General features: G+C 42.3%; 1 protein-coding gene across 1 annotated transcript in view; it reads left to right on the plus strand.

Moving 5' to 3' along the window:
• Window positions 1–454: 454 nt before the first annotated feature.
• cavin1b (caveolae associated protein 1b) overlaps window positions 455–19,323 on the plus strand; it is a 74,866-nt gene continuing 55,997 nt past the window's right edge. The window contains exon 1 of the mRNA XM_078529223.1: window positions 455–1,244. Coding sequence (XP_078385349.1) covers window positions 828–1,244 — 417 coding nt within the window. The 5' untranslated portion in view covers window positions 455–827. The remainder of the gene's footprint in view (window positions 1,245–19,323) is intronic.

A 19,323-nucleotide genomic window follows, 5' to 3' on the forward strand; every position in this document is an offset into this window, starting at 1 on the left:
TCCCCTCACCAACTCATATTCTAGCTCACAGCCCCAGTTTATATGATGCTGCTTTTGTTGACTGACTTAAAAAGAAAGCAATCTTGGAAAATTGTTTCCAGCTATTTCAAACTTGCTTCATTTGTAGAATGTTACCCAGATGTGAAGTTTTACCAACTGCAGAGAAACACAGATTACTGCAAGAAGCTAAATATAGGATTATGCCCATTCTGAAGGAAATTGGTTCAAGGTTGCAGTAAAGTACGGATAGGATTTTAACTGTGGCTGGATTAAACAGTGGCTTAGACTCTGTACTAAAATCCAGTTTTCTTTACAAACAGAAACTGCTTAGCCAAGTAGATTTTCAACAATGGAAATTCAGCTGTTTCTTTGTATGCCCGGTTCTACGTAACTAGTTTACGCAGCAGTCTGTTTCAAAGCTGGATTTATCTATCAGGAATTCTACAGTATCTCTGATACAAAGTGCAGAACCCAGCTCTGTGTACATTCCTGTCTAAGATCTGGGATATTTTATGTTAGCAGTGTGCATTCCTCGTTAAATGTGCCTGTGCTTGTATTGAAAGTCTTCAACTCCCTCCCAACTATTCTAATAATTTAGGGAGGGTGCTGACATACACTTTAGCAGTCTTGTTCTGCACAGCTAGGTGGAGTTAGTCCATGTCCTTTTAAGCTTGCAAATTCTTTTGGACGCTTCTTGAGCAGCTGTGTAACTTGAGTGAGAGCACACACATACGCTCTCCTCTCTCTCTCCACTCACTGGCTAACATCCCAGCACAGCAAGCCTGAGTTCAGTTGGTATTTTAAATCCCAGTTTGACATTTCTAACCATGGCAGACTCCATGCAAACCGAAGAGCAGGAGAGTCCTGAGGTTCCTGAGGCACAAGAGCAGGATGAAAGCCCAAAACAGGAGCCCCAGTTCAATGGGGTTCTGGTGCTCACCCTCCTGGACAAAGTGATGGGGATGGTCGACAAGATCCAAACCAGTCAGCAGCAGCTGGAGCAGCGGCATCTGGAGATGGAAAATGCTGTGTTCAACATCCAGAACGAGCTGAGCAAGTTGACCAAGTCGCACGCGACCACCAGCAACAGCGTTGACAAAATGCTGGAGAAGATTCGGAAAGTCAATGTCAACGTGAAGACCATCAAGCACAACATGGAGAAGCAGGGTGCGCAGATCAAGAAGCTCGAGACCAATGAGGCCACCCTACTGAAACGGAACAATTTCAAAGTAATGATTTACCAGGTAAGCCTTTCACTGAAGTCAACTGAAGTTGGTGAGAGTGATGTTGATATTTTGGGAGCTTAGAGCTCAGTTTGATACCAATTTCATTTGGCTCTATACGTGCTGAAATGATTTGAAGGAAAAATTGGTGCAGGAAACCAATTCCTATTATCTAATGCTTAACTTCTTGACATTTACCAAAAATGAAGCCAATAAAGCTTCACCCAGGAGCTGGGGTGGGGTTGTTTGTTTGTTAGAGTGAGATCTAACTGTATATGTAGGAAGATTAATTGATGGCCGGTGTGATGACAATTACCAGAGCTATTTTCACAGTGACCCCTTGGTGCGTAGCTAACAATACGACTCCAATCTTCTTGTATGAAAAAACAAAACTTAGTCGTGTGCATCAGACAATTCAAATCAAGGCAGCATGAGTGCACTGAGCAGTGTCCAGGTTATTAGGTGGATGATATCGTCTGGTCACTATGTAGCAGAGACATTATTGTCAACACAGATTTCCATTCTCAACTAGTTTGAGGGAAACTGTAATAATGTTCCTGCTTATGGCATTGCTAAACACAACCAAAATCAGGAAATTGTCCCATTTCACTATCACAGTGCTCGGAGGGAATCTCCTCCAAGATGTCACAGCAACCTCATTGCACTGTGATCCTGTGCGTGTGTGTTTGTGTTGGGCGTTGCAGCAAGAGAATCATTAGCTGCAGACATTATTGTGACATTCTTTCAATAAATCTAATGCAAACTAGAAAGCATAGCTAATATGAATGAATTATCAAAAAATAAAATTTCACACTTTCTCCAGCAAGTTGCTCCTGGGGTACTTTTAAAGAATGAATGTTTGTGTCATTGACAACCTCTCTTACTCGGTTATAGAAAGTCTGTGGCAAAAGCCTGGCAATAGGCTCCAAGCTGCCCCCCTCCCCTGGGCAGCAGTGCCTGGCCTGGGAGGAGCTCAAATAAAGGGCAAAAATAATAGGGAATCCAACGACAATGTAAATAAATGGTTGTTCAGATTTGATTCTCAGAAACACCTAAAGCACCCATTTGAGAAGCAGTTAGATTTAACAAAATGAAATCCACTTCTAACTCTTGTAGCAGCTGAGGATTTAAAATTAAACTGAATGGAAATAAAGGTCATTAAAAAGGCAAGTGGTCTCTGGGTTTTATTCACAGAGGCACTGAATATGAAAGGAAATAATTGTTAAATTTGTGCAGACATTAGTTAGCCGACAGTCAGGGTATGGTATGCGACTCCCATTATAGCAGCGCTAACTGAGGCATGGAAAGGGTGCAGGGAAGATTCACGACAATTATACCACAAATGAAAGATTTTATATTTAAAGACAGGCTTGAAAAACTCAGGCTTTTTTCAGAATATAAGGCTTCTAGTTTTCAAAATGACTATAGATTTTGAGAAGCCACAAAATTAATAAAAACTTGCATTTATATAGCACCATGCATGACCACTGAATCCCAAAGCACCTTGCAGCCAATTAAGTGTTTTTCTGAAGTGTAGTCACTGTTGTAATGAAAATGAAATGTAATGAAAAAAAAATAACGTAATGAACGATTGTCTTCGCTGGTCGATGAATTGATAACATTGGGATAGAACTAAAATTACCATGGGAAGAAAGAGGGGGAAATTAGAAAATCTTTTTTCACAGAGGGTTTTTACAGATGGCTTTTAATATAACATTAAAAGGCAATTGGATAGGATTTAAAAAGTAAGAGTATAAAAGTATGTACAGAAAGGACAGAGGAATGGGATTAGAAAAGTCAGCTCCAGCTGAAGATGGGCTGAATGGCCTCTTTCTGTGCCTTAACCTTGATGGTTTGATTACAGCCATAGCATTGATCTATAAGGATGTTTTGAAACACAACAATCACATTTCAGGTGTCACACTTTGTACAAATTTCTGTGCCAAATTCTGTGTGTAAAAAAAAGAAAACAGTTATTTACTGTCAGGAGCCAGCAAAGCACCTGTCAATCAACAGAGACACCTACCAGTAACTGAAAATATACTTTAATTGGTCTCAGCGTGTCCCTACAAGTAATTATCCTTTATCTAATCTTAGGGTGCTCCTATATACAGAAATTAGACTTTGAGTAATGTAGAATACAATAATGGGGAGGCGATGGTATAGTGGCATTGTCGCTGGGCTAGTAATCCAGAGAGCCAGGATAATACCCCAGGGATCTGGGATTGAATCCTGCCACGGCAGATGGTGGAATTTGAATTCAATAAAAATCTGGAATTAAGTCTGATGACCATGAAACCATTGCTGATTGTTGTAAAAACCCATCTGGTTCACTAATGTCCTTTAGGGAAGGAAATCTGCCGTCCTTACCTGGTCTGGCCTACATGTGACTCCAGACCCACAGCAATGTGGTTGACTCTTAAATGCCCTCTGAACAAGGGCAATGAGGGAAGGGCAATAAATACTGGCCTAGCCAGTGATGCCCACATCCATAATAAAAAAAAAATTGTGTTATTTTGTAATTTGATGATAGATATTTCCACCTGTAGTTGAGTTCAAAACTGTGGTCCATAAATATAAGATAATCACTAATAAATCCAATATGATATTTGGGAGAAACCTCTATACTCAGAGGGTGGTGAGAATGTGCAACTCGCTACTATGTGAAATGGTTGAGGCAATTAGTATGCATTGAAAGGAGAAGCTAGAAAAATATATGGGGGAAGAAAGAAATAGAAAGATATGCTGAAAGGGTGAGATGCAGTCATGTGGAGGGAACGTAAATTTTGTGGAACACAAACAACATCATTGACTTGTTGAGCCAACCGGCCTGTTTCTGTGCTTTAATGTAATTTTTAAAATTCTTTCATGGGATGTGAGTGTTGCTGGCAAGGCCAGCATTTGTTGCCCATCCCTATGTGCTCTTGAACTGAATGGCTTGCTAGACCATTTCAGGGGACAGTTAAGTGTCAAGCACACTGCTGTGATCTGAAGTCACATGTAGGCCAAACTGGGTAAGGATGGCAGATTTCCTTCACCAAAGTAGAGTAGTGAACCAGATGGGTTTTTGCAACAACCAATGATACTTTCATTACTGAGAGCTTTATATTCCAGATTTATTATAATTTAAATTCCACCAGTTGCTATGGTGGGATTTAAACCATGTCCCCAGAGCGTTACTACCTGGGCCTCTGGATTACTAGTATAGTGATAGGACCGCTTTGCTGCTGTCTCCCACCTAATTCTATATACTGTCTTCAAACTTTATTCCAGCCTGGTGAAACCTTGCACTGTCAGACAGCAGAGCAGTTTTCAGCTTATTCTGGCAAAGCCAATAAGCCAACTGTACATGCTCTGTTTGGTATATGTCCAAACTGCTCAGAAATATGAGAAAAAGAACATGAATAACAGCATAATTGTATAAGAATGCTTTTGAGAAAAGTAAAATGCTCAATAATGTTCTTTAAATAAAATCAACCTTGATTGTCCTTGCTTTTGACCTGATACCTTTCAAGTTTCTTGAGAACTGAAACAGTTCAAAAGAGGTATTGGAACTTTGTCAGAAATCCATGAAAAACATATGTTGGACTCGTTTCGGAAAACTTGTACACAGCCATTCCCCATTTCACTTATGGCTCTATCTTGTTACCAGGCTGTTGATAACTGTGGGGTCCACAATACCTTAAAATGTTTAGTATGCAGGATACAGCTGAAAACATGATTGGCTCCAGAGGAAAATAGTCGTCTGAAAGTGAAATGAATTTTATCATTTATTTTTGCGTCTGACGTATGAGTTTTGTTCAGATAAGAAAATGTTCTGTCCTTCTGCATGACAATAGACACAAGGGGCAGGATTTTATGCCCTGTGGGCGGGCGTGTGCCTAACCCGATCAGGTGTAAAATCACGTGAGAAGATGTCAGGCGAGCATCCCACGTTTGTGCGATATTTCACTCGGCGGGTGCACATAAAAGTCAGAAGCACGCCAGCCGACAATTAAGAGGGCAATTAAGCCCATTAATGATGCAATTGTCTCCGATTTTCCGTGATCTGTCCAAACTTACAGTTGGCGGACGGGCGAATTGGCCAGGCCGACTTGGCATTTTTCACCAAACCTCATCCTAGGGCGGGATGAGGTTTACATTATTAAATAAAATAAAAATAAAAATCTGTGGACAGCACTTTTATCATCTATATGTTCAGGTGCCTGAATGTGATGCTTGGACATTTTTTTCCAGACTTTGTAAACTTTATTTCATTGGTTTTCGGGTCCGCAGCTCCCTGAGGCAGCTCTCTGCCTTCAGGGAGCTTTCTCTCAGCGCCTGCCCATGCCTGCGGGAATGTCATTACCCTCCTCCCCGGCAGCACTGAGCTTTTCAGCGCGCGCTTCACACTGGCTGCCAGATCATTGGCCAGCCAGCGTCAAATCGCAGTTGGGGGCCGATTGCGGGTGGCAACCCGTTCCCTGACTGCTCCTGGGCCTGCCGATTGCGCCCGCCAAAGTGAAAATTCAGGGCAAGGGATTAATATAATGCTACTGAGAAAAGAATGTGCTGGATTTAGTAGCAGGGGCTGAAGCCAACCATCAAAACAAGGACCTGTGCCAGACACCCACCTTCAAAAAAATGCCAAGACTGCTTTCCAAAAGGTCATCTTACTGAAGGAATTCAGTGATCATTTCCTATATTGAACTTATTCATCGTATTATACATTCCATCACAAGTTAGTGATAGAGAGAGGAAACTCCTTTTGCAGGGAGCTTTCTACATAAATTAAGTTAAAACTAGTTAAATGTTCATATACCTCATATTGGACACTAAGGGAATCAAGGGATATGGGAATAGGGTAAGAAAGTGGAGCTGAGGTGGATTATCTTATTGAATGAGGAAGCAGACTCATGGGGCTGAATAGCCTACCCCGCTTCTATTTCTTATGTTTTTGCCAACTCAAGTTCCGACTCCTGAAGCATGCCGCACATCCTCTGCCTTAGTTGCGCTGTGGGTATTTTCTCCACCACACATGAGGCGTTCCAGCTTATTCCAAAACTTAGAGCAGCACTCAGCATGCTCAGGAATTTATGCACTGAACTATCGATGGTCATGTCCTCTGATGGGAGACAGGAACCTAGTTTGTCACTTGCAGCAGAGTTGATAATCTGACTCAGACACGTTCACAAACTGTAGGTTGCTAGAGATGATTGGCCAACCAAACTGATTCATTATTAAGATCTGAGATCTGAGACTTGCCACTGGAACTGGAATTCTTCCCGCTTGACCCTGGGTGCCCTTGAAAACCGATGCTACAAAGAGTTAGATGGTCCAAGCTGGAGAATCTTCACTGATCAAATATAGGTTATCATTGGGTAAACTCTGGCAGTATCATCAGTTGGACAGCAGAGTGTCCCCAAGCCATGAGCTTTCCAAACCTAACCTGTGCCTAAGTTCTCTGGACTTAGTCAGTGGGGTGTGTTCCCGCAGGAAAAGATTATGTAGATGAAAATTATCTATCGTGCAAATCTGCGTGCATCATATTTTGAAAAGGAAATTTTGAAAACATTCAAGTAGGATTTGCATGCATATTGTGACCTTTATAAAAAAAGCTTGTCCTTTCTAAAAGCTCTTGGTTTCATTTCCCAACAATGGATTCACAATGAATCATCTAGCCTCCTCCTGTACAGCTCTGAGCTGAGGGCTGAAACCAATGTGAGAGGGACACAGGTTGTTGATCCAACCTGTAGTTTCTTTCCCACCAGAGAAGCCTTTCAGTTCTCCTCAGAGCTTCCCTTGGCCAGCTCAAAAAAGATCAAAACCCACATGGGGTTCTTGATGAAGACCCATGTCCCACCACCCAACAACACTCAGAGCTGTTATCGGCTTTAAAGTATTCAGGGGATGGCTGATGCCGTGGGTCAACATGCAATATTTCACCTCAGTTTCAAATCCTGTCCAGACTAATGGGATGAAGATTCCTGTCCATCAAATGCAAGAGTTACCCCATCAAGTGAGTTCTGGCATTCACACTCAAAGTAGTTTTGGGCTTACCACCCTAAGCTGCTGGCAATTTGCTACAAATTAGTCATCTCACTCAGAGAGGCCATGGATTAGCTGGTGTGGCAAATAGAAAAATGTCATACTGATGCAGTGAAGGATCCTCTTCTAATGTTAGTTGGGGCACATTGTTGGGCCAGTTTAGATTGATCTTTGGATCTAATTGTACTTGCACTCACACAGGGGAGTCCTAGATGTTAACACTGAATGCATAAAATCGAAAATGTTCCATTTTCTACCATAACCATCCCTCACCTTACTTAGTACAAAATTCACAAATGAAAGTCAATAATGAATATTAACTTTAAGACAACAGGACTGATTCTCCAATCAGATGCTCCTTACAGAATGGTACTAATCTGGAAATCACGGGCTTGATATTCCAATGTTTATGTTATTGGAAAGAAAATTAGGCACTGTCAGGCTCACAATTTCCTGATAAAAGCAAAATATTGTGGATGCTGGAAATCTGAAACAAAAACAGAAAATGCTGGAAAAGCTCAACAAGGAAAACTCTTCTGAAGAAGAGTCACATGGACTCGAAATGTCAACTCTGTTTCTCTCACCACAGATCCTGTCAGACTTGCTGAGTTTTTCCAGATTTTTCTGTTTTTGTTTCTCAATTTCCTGACTTGCATCTCCTCAGCAGGAGGTATCCCATTGGGGAATCACCCCTGACATGACCAGACTGTATTTAACTGCAACCTGCACAGGACCTAAGGAGAAATAAATTTCTAATCCCACAACGGAAAAAAATAATTATTCCACAGCAATTTAAAATAATTTGATTTTGAAAAGAGCACATAAAGTTTTCCCTAATTTAGCACCAGCTCTGTCCTGAATACAGAAGCAGTCCAACTTGTGACACTTTCTATGGAGGTCAGTTCCCCTTGTAATGCTCAGCAGCAAAATTAACTGCAAAGAAATCAGGGACACACTGGGAAAGTTTGCTGTGTGCACTATTGTTTATTTTGGGGTCTGTAGCAGAATACCCAATGTAGAAATTGTTCTTCAACAAAACACAGACTATATACTGAGGAACTTTTCATAATTTATTAATATTCAGCACACTTTCTATAGTCTTACAACACAAACTGGAGGAACAGCACCTCATCTTCCGACTAGGCACTTTACAGCCTTCCAGACTGAATATTGAGTTCAACAACTTTAGACCATGAACACTCTCCTCCATCCTCACCCCTTTTTTTTAGCCCTTTTTTCAATATTCGTGTTGATTTTTTAATTTTTATTTTTTATCTATTTATTTTTATTTTTATTTATTTTCATTTTTATTCATTGTTTTATCCCCACCTTTTATCCTATTTTCAATCTTTTTTCCCACCACCATCCCCTCCACCCACCCCACCCCCACTAGGGCCATCTGTCACTTGTTCATGTTGTTCTTTCCAGAGCGCTTACCCTGGTCCTGCTATTATCACATTCTGCTTTCTAACCTTAATGTCACCATCAGCACCTCCTTTACCCAGTACCACTACCATTAACACCCCTTTGTCCTTTTGTCCATGACATCTCTGCCAATCTCTCCTTTCCCTCCTATCCAGCTTCATATACTCCACCACCCGCCCCCCTTAAACAGTATAAATTTGATCACATTTTTACTCCTCTTTAGTTCTGAAGAAGAGTCATACGGACTTAAAACATTAGCTTTATTCCTTTCCGCAGATGCTGTCAGACCTGCTGAGTTTTTCAAGCAAGTTTTGTTTTTGTTTCAGATTTCCAGCATCCGCAGTATTTTGCTTTTATTTTCGCCTACATCCTTTATGGTGTTGCAAACAATAAATCATATAAAATGGTGATTCTCCACTCTCCAATGTTGACATCTCTGAATGTCTCATTTTTAGTCTTTCTTGTCTCTTTTGTTTCTCTTGCTTTGCAAAACGATTTGAAGACAATTAACTAAATTTTTGCTCCCCCACCAGTGGGTTTGTAGGTGCTGGGGGGGTGAACGGAAAATTCCTCGGGTGGGCTTCCTGCTGGGTTCCCGGCTGTCCTGACCTCGCTAGAATTTTAAGCTGGAACAGGCAAGATCTCAGCCCCTCTGCCTTTGCATCAATTGAGGCCTTTAAGTGGCCAATTCTTGACTACTTAAGGGCTGTTTCACGCCCAGCCTCAATTTTAAACTGGCAGGAGGAGTTCCCAGGTATGGGGGAAGCCCGAAAATAATCAGGTTCAGGCCTCGGGTGGGAAGTGGGGTGGCGCGCCTCATTAGCAGCCCCCCTTTTAACTTCGGACATCCCCTCCCTTAAGATCCAGTATCCTCCCTCCCCCTCTCTCCTGACACCCCAATCCCCCACTGTCCACTCTCCCCAGGCCTCCCCTATCCTCCCCATCCTAAGACCCCCAAAACTTACCTCTTCCTGGAATCTTCCTGACTCCAGAGATTGCATGCAGTCCCAGTCCTGTCCACTGCAGCTTCTGGCGCTGCAGGGAGTAGAGAGCTGCCAGCCAATCAGCTTGGCAGGCAGCTCTCTAAGGCGGGACTTCCTCCCGAGTGAGGGGCGAAAGTCCCGCCTACAACCAATTAACCCTCGGAGCCTGAAATCGCTGCGGGGCAGACCGTGTTGGCAGGGATGTGTTCCCCACTGACTGTTTGGATGGCAGGAAGGGAAACCCTGCCATCCTAAAAATCCTGGCCAATATGTTGTATAGAAAGTGCCGGAAGCTAAAGAAAAATATTCCTTCAGTACAGATGTTTCCTCTTGTGGATGAGTCCAGAACTAGGGGACACTGTTTTAAAATTGGGGTCGCCCTTTTGGGACAGAGGTGAGGAGGAATTTTTTCTCTCAGAGGGTTGTGTGACTTTGGAACTCTCTGCCTCAGAAGGTGGTGGAGGCGGAGTCACTGAATATTTTTAAGGCAGAGGTAAATAGATTCTTGTTAGGCAAGGGAATCAAAGGTTATGGGGGGTAGATGGGAATGTGAACCTCGAAACACAAACAGATCAGCCATGATCTTATTGAATGGGGGAGCAGGCTCGAGGGGCCAAAAGGCCTACTCCTGCCCTTCTTTCATATGTTCGTATGTACGACAAACTGAATGGAAGTGGTGCATCCTGGGAAATTAGGCACTCTGCACAATTCATGTTCAGCCAATAGAGCCACATCTTTAAGCAAAAATATCAAATCCAAGTTCAGATTTTTGAGAAAGACTTGGGCCTTCAAGTTAAAACTTTAATGAAGGTATCAAAAAGAGAAAAGAAAGAATTTGCATCCGTTTAGAGATTTCCACATCCCCAGACCATCTGAAGTCCTGGAGTGGGACTTGAACCTGCATGAATGTCTCGCTCTGAGACAGTGTACTGAACCATGCCTGACACCAAAAAGGCACAGGGAAAATTTACTGAATTTTAAAAAATATTATTAGAAGTATACATGTATTTTTATGTTGGACATAGAAATGTCACACAAGTAATTTGTGAGAATCCAGTGGCCAGTTTGTATAATCCAGGGTGCTATGCTCCTCCTGTAAAAATAAAAGAAAAGAAATTGTATTCATCATTTCATAAATGCACAACTTTCCAAGAACTTTACAGTCAATGAAGTACTTTTGAAATGTAGTCATTGTTGTAAGGTAAACGAGCTAAGTAACAACCGATGCATGTCACCAAGCCTGAGAGGGTGAAATTCAGCTTTGGCCAAGGTGCAGACTAGATGATAGCAGATGAGACGTCCATTGTACACCCCACCCCGTCCTCTTTCCTCATTGGAGTCAATGGAAAAGAAATTAATATTGGGTGTGGATTGTAAAAGATGGACAACACAATTACTTCTTGCCAAAGTTGAATCACATCTCCCAAATACCTGCACCCCATACAGGAATCCAGCGCGGACTGATAATGAGTTTTCAATTAAATGTCTCCCCTGTGTACTTGAGTTCATTTGTAATGAATGTGGCAGTGCAGGGCTGATTATTACCACAACTTTCACGATTTTAAATGTGGATGGCTGCTTTCTTTTTCCATTGAAATATATGTTCTTGCACATATTTGATGAAGCTATTGCCTATCCGAGTATAAATTCACTTACAGGTTGGATGAAGCCATGGCACATTTGATTGCTCAGTGCCTGCTGGAGGAATGTATTGACTGATACACCCACTTTTTAACTTCATACCAAACTAAACAGACTTTCTTTGTCTCCCTGTGTTGAATTCTTTCATCACCCACAACCGTTATATACAAATGTAATGTTCTTGCCAATAGTTGGGTTTAGAATGAAATAATGTTACTTGATATTGGATTTACTTCAGGGGAGTTGGATTGTCTGCCTCAGCCTGCTCAGTGCAGGAGTTGTCTGAACCCGATGCTCTCAGAGCGTGTCCATGCGCATCTGCAACAATTAACTACTTTATGTTATTATCCAAATACTATTAATAAGTTACCCAGTTCTTCAGTTTAGTTTCCATGCACTTTAGCAAAATTTAATATCTTATTGCAAGCTTAAGAAATTTAATTATAAGTGAATTAGACAACTATGATTAACAGTAAGCTTTAACTTTTATGGAAATATTGGCATCTGTGTTAGATTATATGTGTGTATTTGTGTTGGTGTGTGTATATTTGTTGGATTGTTTGTGTGAGTTGGATTATTTGTGCGTGTGTGTCCAATGCTCGCATACACACACGCACGCACGTGCACACACAAACACACAACACACACACAACACAAACGCAACACACAGAACACACACAACACAAACACAACACACACAACATAAACACAACACAAACACACACACACACAACACAAACACAACACACACACACAACACAAACACAACACACAGAACACACACAACACAAACACAACACACACACACACAACACAAACACAACACAGAACACACACAACACAAACACAACACACACACACACAACACAAACACAACACACAGAACACACACAACACACAACACAACACACACACACACAACACAAACACAACACACACAACACAAACACAACACAAACACACACACACAACACAAACACAACACACACAACACACACACAACACAAACACAACACACAGAACACACACAACACAAACACAACACACACAACACAAACACAACACAAACACACACACACACAACACACAACACACACACAACACAAACACAACACACACAACACAAACACAACACAAACACACACACACACACACAACACAAACACAACACACACAACACACACACAACACAAACACACACACACACACAACATAAACACAACACAAACACACAACACACACACAACACAAACACAACACACACACAACACAAACACACACACACAACACAAACACACACACACACACAACACAAACACACACACAACACAAACACACACACACAACATAAGCACACACAAACACACAACACACACACACAGCACAAACACAACACACACAACACAAACACACACACACAACACAAACACACACACACAACATAAGCACACACAAACACAAAACACACACACACAGCACAAACACAACACACACAACACAAACACACACACACACACACACAACACAAACACATACACAACACACACACACAAACATACACACACCCACCACGCCCCCCTGCCACACCCCATCTAACCTGCATATTTCCAGCATTTTCTGAATTTATATCCTTTCAAAGTTGCCTTCCAAGCAAAGCAAAATTTTCTTGAATGTCTAAACTTGCTGAAGTTTGAGAGAAATTGTTTGTCCATGATCCCACTGCTGAGATAAAGGGCTTTAGGAGTATCTCCTGAGAAAAAGAAAAAAATTATATTTCTTTCATGGTCATTGGGCATCTTAAGGCATTTTACAGTCAATAAAGTGCTTTTCAAGTGTAACTACTGTTGTAATTTAGAGAACACAGCAGCAATTTGTGCATAACAGGATCTCACAAACAGCAATGTGATAATGTGACCAGATAATCTGTTTTTTTGATGTGGATTGAGGGATAAATACTGGCCAGGACACCAGAGATAACTCCTCCGCTCTTCTTTAAAATAATGCCATGGGATCTTTTACATCCACATGAGAGGAGAGACATGGCATTGGTTTATTGTCCCATCTAAAAGACGGAACCTCTGGCAGTACAGCTTTCCATCAGTCCTGCATTGCAGCATCAGTCTAGACTTTTGTGCTCAAGTCCTAGGGCAAAATTTTCCCCCCGTTGAAGAGGAAATTCAGGAACGGGCGCACTGCCATTTTACGTGAGTGGGCCAATTAAGGCCCGCCCAGCGTGACGTCCGCACAGAAGCGCTATGCAGGCGGGGGGGGTGGGATTTCCTGAGCTGAGAGTGCGCTCTTTCACACATGCGCAGGAAAGAGCGCACTCACCTCCCTGAGGCTAAGTGCTGCCTCGGGGAGATCGGCTCCATAGTAAAAAAATCTTAAAAACAGAGAAAAAAATTTTCCCTGACATGACCCCTCATGTGACACTGTCACATGAGCTGGGACATGTCCATCACTTTTAAATACACTTTAATTACATTTTTTTAAACCTACATGAAACCTCATCCCGCCCTTGGATGAGGTTTGATGCTTTTTCCAATTCCCGCCAGGGCTCCCGGCCTGTTGACAACCTTTAGGTTGGACGGGCAGGTCCATTAATTACTTGAATTACTTTTTGAATGGCCTCAATGGGCCGTTGACAGGTCGGCGGGCGCACAGCTGACTTGGCTCAGCCCCCACCGACCTGAAAATGGAAAAGACGCGGAGTGACATCAGGAGTTCCACCTGACATCATCCCGCGTCGTTTTACCTGTCGGCGAGCGGGCCCCACCCCCACTCACCGACCGGGAAATTCTGATCCTGGGGTGGGACTTGAAGGATATTTGGCTGGAAGCTTTCACCTACATAGCAACAGTAACTACACTTCAAAAGTAGTTCATTCTTTGATTCACTTTGAGATGTTTCAATATGATCAAACATTATATAAGCGTTATTAGAAAATACCATATAAGGAAGAGAGATAAAGAGCTGGGATTGTACTGTGGAAACTGAGAGATACATTATTTCCATAATTTGAGCCTGTAAGTGTTGTGACTGGTTGGCTCTCACTGCTTGGCCTGAACAGTGACTATAGTCTTTAGCTCTGATATAATGCAATGAATGGATTTGCCCTGTTTGTCACTAGACTTTGATTTAGAAGAAATAAATGTCATGTTGGGCAGATTTATGATGAGTGGAGCTGTTTTCTGTGTTTCTGGCTATGGTCGCCACAATAAAACCAGTGAATGCATCAGGCTCTTTATCATTGTTGTTTTAATGCAGAAAGTTCTGTGGAAAAACATGACTAACCCCAGTTCTGAAAAATTCACTGAAGTTTTGTGTGACCTTCTTATTACCAGACTCAGGTCCTGTGGATTCTGGTGCTATCATGTTTAAACTGCCTTCACCTCTGTAGGTCCTTATGTTTTAGGTTTTTTTCACCAATGTACCTTGACCTGAGTCACAGAAACTTTAACACTAATCAATACTTTCAAGACAGCCATTGTTAGAAACTTTCCAGTGAAGTTGCCAGTCAGTGCCAAGTTATGGATGGATTTAAGGGCAGGAGAAATGGGCAAGCAGCCAGTTTTGAGGGATGTTTTGCTGGCTGCTCTTAATGGTGTTCTTGAGGTTGTCAAATCACCACAGTTGGAACTATGGTTTTCAACCTGGACTTCCACCCGTCAGCACTTCAGACCCAAACTATGACCATAATCCCTGGGGACAGCAAACCATGAAGGAACACACATACCTTGTTCTTTGATCTTCACCTACACATCTTTGGCTAACAAGTAGTTGGGCCAAGTTGCACAGTGCTCCTCAAGCAAGAGAAAATCAGATTGTTGTTGATGCCGTACACTGTGATGTGATTCATTTTTTTGGAATCACTTGATCTTTGTTTTTTTTAAATTTCCACTTGCTCTTTGTGACACCTCACATACCAAGGGCACAGGCTACACATGAACAATCAGTGCTCCTCCATAACCAGATACTAGGAGGGCAATCTAAGATCAAAGTCCTGGTTAAAAACATTCTACAGGACATAATACTGGAACTGTAAACAGAAGGGTCTCCAAGATCTCTGCATCCCTCCAATTCTGGCATCTTGCACACTACTGATTTTCATTGCTCCACAACTGCTGGCCATGTCTTCCGCTGCTTAGTCCTTAAAGTCTGGAATTCCCTCCTTAAAACTCTACATCGCTCACCTCTCTCTTCTCCGAGAAACACTCCTTAAAACCTGCCTCTTTCACCGAACATTTGGTCACCTACCATGTGCCACAGTGTCAAATTTTGTTTGTTAATACTCCTGTGAAGTGCTTTGGGATGGTTTTCCATGTTAACGGTGCTATATAAATGCAAGTTATTGTGATGGCACAATTAATGATATGATGACATCATTATGGTTTTTCTTTATTCTTTCATGGGATGTGGGTGTTGCCGGCTAGGCCAACATTCATCCCTAGTTGTCCTTGAGAAGGTGGGGGTGAGCTGCCTTTTTGAACCGCTGCAGTCCCTGTGGTGTAGGTACACCCACAGTGCTGTTAGGGAGGGAGTTCCAGGATTTTGACCCAGCGACAGTGAAGAAACAGCGATATATTTCCAAGTCAGATGTGTGGCTTGGAGGGGAACCTGAAGGTGCTGGTGTTTCCATGCATCTGCTGCTCTTGTCCTTCTAGCTTGTAGAAGTTGCAGGTTTGGAAGATGTTGAAGGAGCCGTGGTGAGTTGCTACAGTGCATCTTGTAGACAGTACACACGCTGCTGCTGTGTCCGAACCCATTTTCTGGTCCCGATTGGAAATTCCTGACCAAAGTCAACGGACCCCTTCCAGCCCGCAACAACTCCCACCATGGGGGGGACAGGAAAATCCCGGCCTGTGTTTCGGTGTGGGAGGGAGTGAATGTTTAAGGTGGTGGATGGATAAGTTTACAATAACCATATCTGCTACTAAAACATTTTGGCCCGAAATTCCTGAAGAACCGGGCATCTTTACTTCCTGCTGCATTCGGGTTGATGAAGACTATTTCAACCAAAGATTGCAGAATTTGCTAAAGAAATGATCTATTTTGAGGTAGCAATAGGAATCCTGCATTGTGGGTCCCATTTCCACTAGGATGATACCCTGTCAATGTAATTACACTCCCACCTCCATTAGAATTTCTTGACATTCAAAGAAGAGGTAAACATCAGAACAGGATTCTGCACAAGTCCCATCCTTCATTCCCTTATTTTTTTGGTCGCTAAGGGAATGAATGGATAGGGAGATGGGCGGGGAAACGGAATTGAGCTAGTAGGTCAGCTGTTGGGCAGAATTTTCAGGTCGGCGAGTGGGGGCGGGGCCCATTCGCCAACATGTGAAATGACGCGCGGTGATGTCGGGCAAGTGTCCTGATGTCACCGCGCATCATTTAGATTGTCAGTTCAGGGGGTGGTGCAGACAACTCAGCTGTGCACTCGCCGAACGGTCAAAGGCCTATTAAAGCCACTAACAAAGAGATTAAAGTTGTTAAGAAAGCTGCCCGTCCAACCTCAAGGTTGGCGGCAGATGAAGAGCCCAGGCGGCCTTCGCATTTTTCATGAAACCTCATCCACGGGCGGGATGAGGTTTCATGAAGGGTTTATTAATTAAATAAAAAATTTTGAAAAAATTAATGGACATGTCCCAGCTCATGTGACAGTTTCACATTAGGGGGCACGTCCTTAACATTTTTTTTTCCCTTTATTAAATTTTTCAGAACTTAAACTAATCTCCGTGCCTCAGGGAGATTTCTGCAGGCCCCGACTCAGGGAATCCCCCCCCCACACCTGCCTGCACAGGGAGCGCACAGCACTTCCGGGTGTGCATCACGCTGGGTGGGCCTTAATTGATCCGCCCACGTAAAATGGCAGCGCTCCCCCGATTGGGGATGCCGTCTGGGTTCATGCTCGCTCCTGCACAGCCCCCCCAATGGGGGGAAAATTCAGCCCATGATCTTATTGAATGATGGAATGGCTCAGGTGACCAGCAGGGGTTCTCTTACTCCTACTTATTATGTTTTTATGTTCCTTTCACAGAACTGAAATGTTGACTCTGTTTCTCTTTCCATAAATGCTGCCTGACCAGCTGAGTATTTTCAGCATTTTTTGCATATGTTATATTTTTTGAAAAATCTTGTTTGCCAGCTATTAAACCCTTAATGTGGCAGGAATTAGCATATCTAAATCATGACTTTTGTCTGTTGGTCTCTCCTCCCCTCTTTATTTTGTTCAGCCCTATGAAAAGGGTTTTGGTTTTATTCTAGTTTCTAGTTTTAACAAAGCCTCTGTACTTGAAACCACAGCCAGTCTTGTTTTTACAGATGCTAATAGACCTGCTGTATACTTGCAGCAATTTGTTTTCTTTCAATTTTCCAACACTCATAATTTGGTTCTTTTTATCAGAGTTTATAACGCTGGATGTTCCAGGAACCAATCTTACCTGCATACACCCCTTGAAGTGTTCGTATTGGCTTTGCAGAGTTTTTTTCGTATCATAGATCAAATGAATGCATTTCTCAAATACACTTGTGTTACAGGCATTGTGAACTAGTACAAACTAGTCCAGATAAAAATGCCTGCATAATCCAGACATAATACTGATCCACCTTTTAAATTCCAATGTATCATTCTTACTCACCCTGTACACAGATCCCCATCCAAACATAATAGGTCACAGCAAATTATGTAAACATTTACCAGGTTTCAGCTGCAATCTGACCGTCAAGTCTAAGCTTCAATGTAGGGTGGAACCTGGTGTTTTTTCTATTGCAGATTTTGTAAGCAATGTACATTCTTTGTAAAGAAAGCCTCTCTATAACCATGACCTGCTTGTTCTGTAATCTCTAACTGGCTGCAGATGCTACGCTCAGGCGATCACTGAATGCAGGTTGGCAGTTTGTTCCTGTGTTATGTCCCATTGGTTTTGCAAGGGTTGCATGTTCTGCCTTAGAACTTGGCAATTCTAATTTGGTTTCCTTGCATGTGCGTGAATTGGGAAAAGAAATGGGAACCAGTTGGTAGGGCTGATGGCGCAACTGGTGTCTTTGATCACTTAAAACCTAAATCTTACGTTTTCTATTTTTGTGGGTCAATGCTTCTTCAAGTCCCACTCCTGTGACTCGAGCACATGGCCTAGAGCAGTACTGATAGAGCACTGTACTGTTAGAGGTGCTGTCCTTCAAATAAGATATTAAACCAAGGTGACTCTCTAATGGACGTAAAAGACCCCACAGGGCTATTTCGAAGAAGAGTGAGGGAGTTGTCCAGGTGTCTTGGCCAATTATTATCCCACAAAGAGCATGTAACTACTGGCATGAACCACAGCAACAATTGGGGCACTATAATTGGCTTCAACATACTTAGGAAGAGGAAAGTCAGCCAAAGTTCCCACTTCGATGCCTATTCAGTGACCTCCTGCTGGAACATACATGCTGGGAATTTCCTCAGAGCTTCACTGGATGTGGAACAAAAACCCCTCTAAAAGCCAGAGAAACCAGGAAGATCCCAGGTTTGATCCCCAGCCTGTGCTAGGTTAACTAATTAACATTTGGAGTGCTGCCAGTGTCCTCCAAACACATGGGCTATTGAGTGGGGAAAACATCAGCCACAGTTCCCACATCTCATTACAATACATTACTGAAAAGTGCATTTGTGTGGACATTTGATGAGGAAAGGATTAGGAATGTCCTGACAATCAAATAGCTTTATAAACAAAGAGAAAAGGATAGACTACTAATGTACTTTTCAAAATGAGAAACCCATTGAATCAGGTTTAGAAAGTCTGGAAAAGAAAAGAGGAAAGAAAGGATTTGCATTTATATAGCACCTTTCACAACCTCATTGCATCCAAAAGCACTTCATGGCCAGCTAAATATTTTTGAAGAGTAGTTACTGTTGTCACATGGGAAACACAACTGCCAATTTGTACACAGCAATGTCCAGATAATCTGCTTCAGTGATGTTGCTTGAAGGATAAATATTGGCCAGGACACTGGGAGAACTCACCTGCATTTCTTCAGAA

This window comes from Cetorhinus maximus, chromosome 25 (assembly GCF_964194155.1).
Source record: "Cetorhinus maximus chromosome 25, sCetMax3.hap1.1, whole genome shotgun sequence".
NCBI classification, from domain to species: Eukaryota; Metazoa; Chordata; class Chondrichthyes; order Lamniformes; family Cetorhinidae; genus Cetorhinus; species Cetorhinus maximus.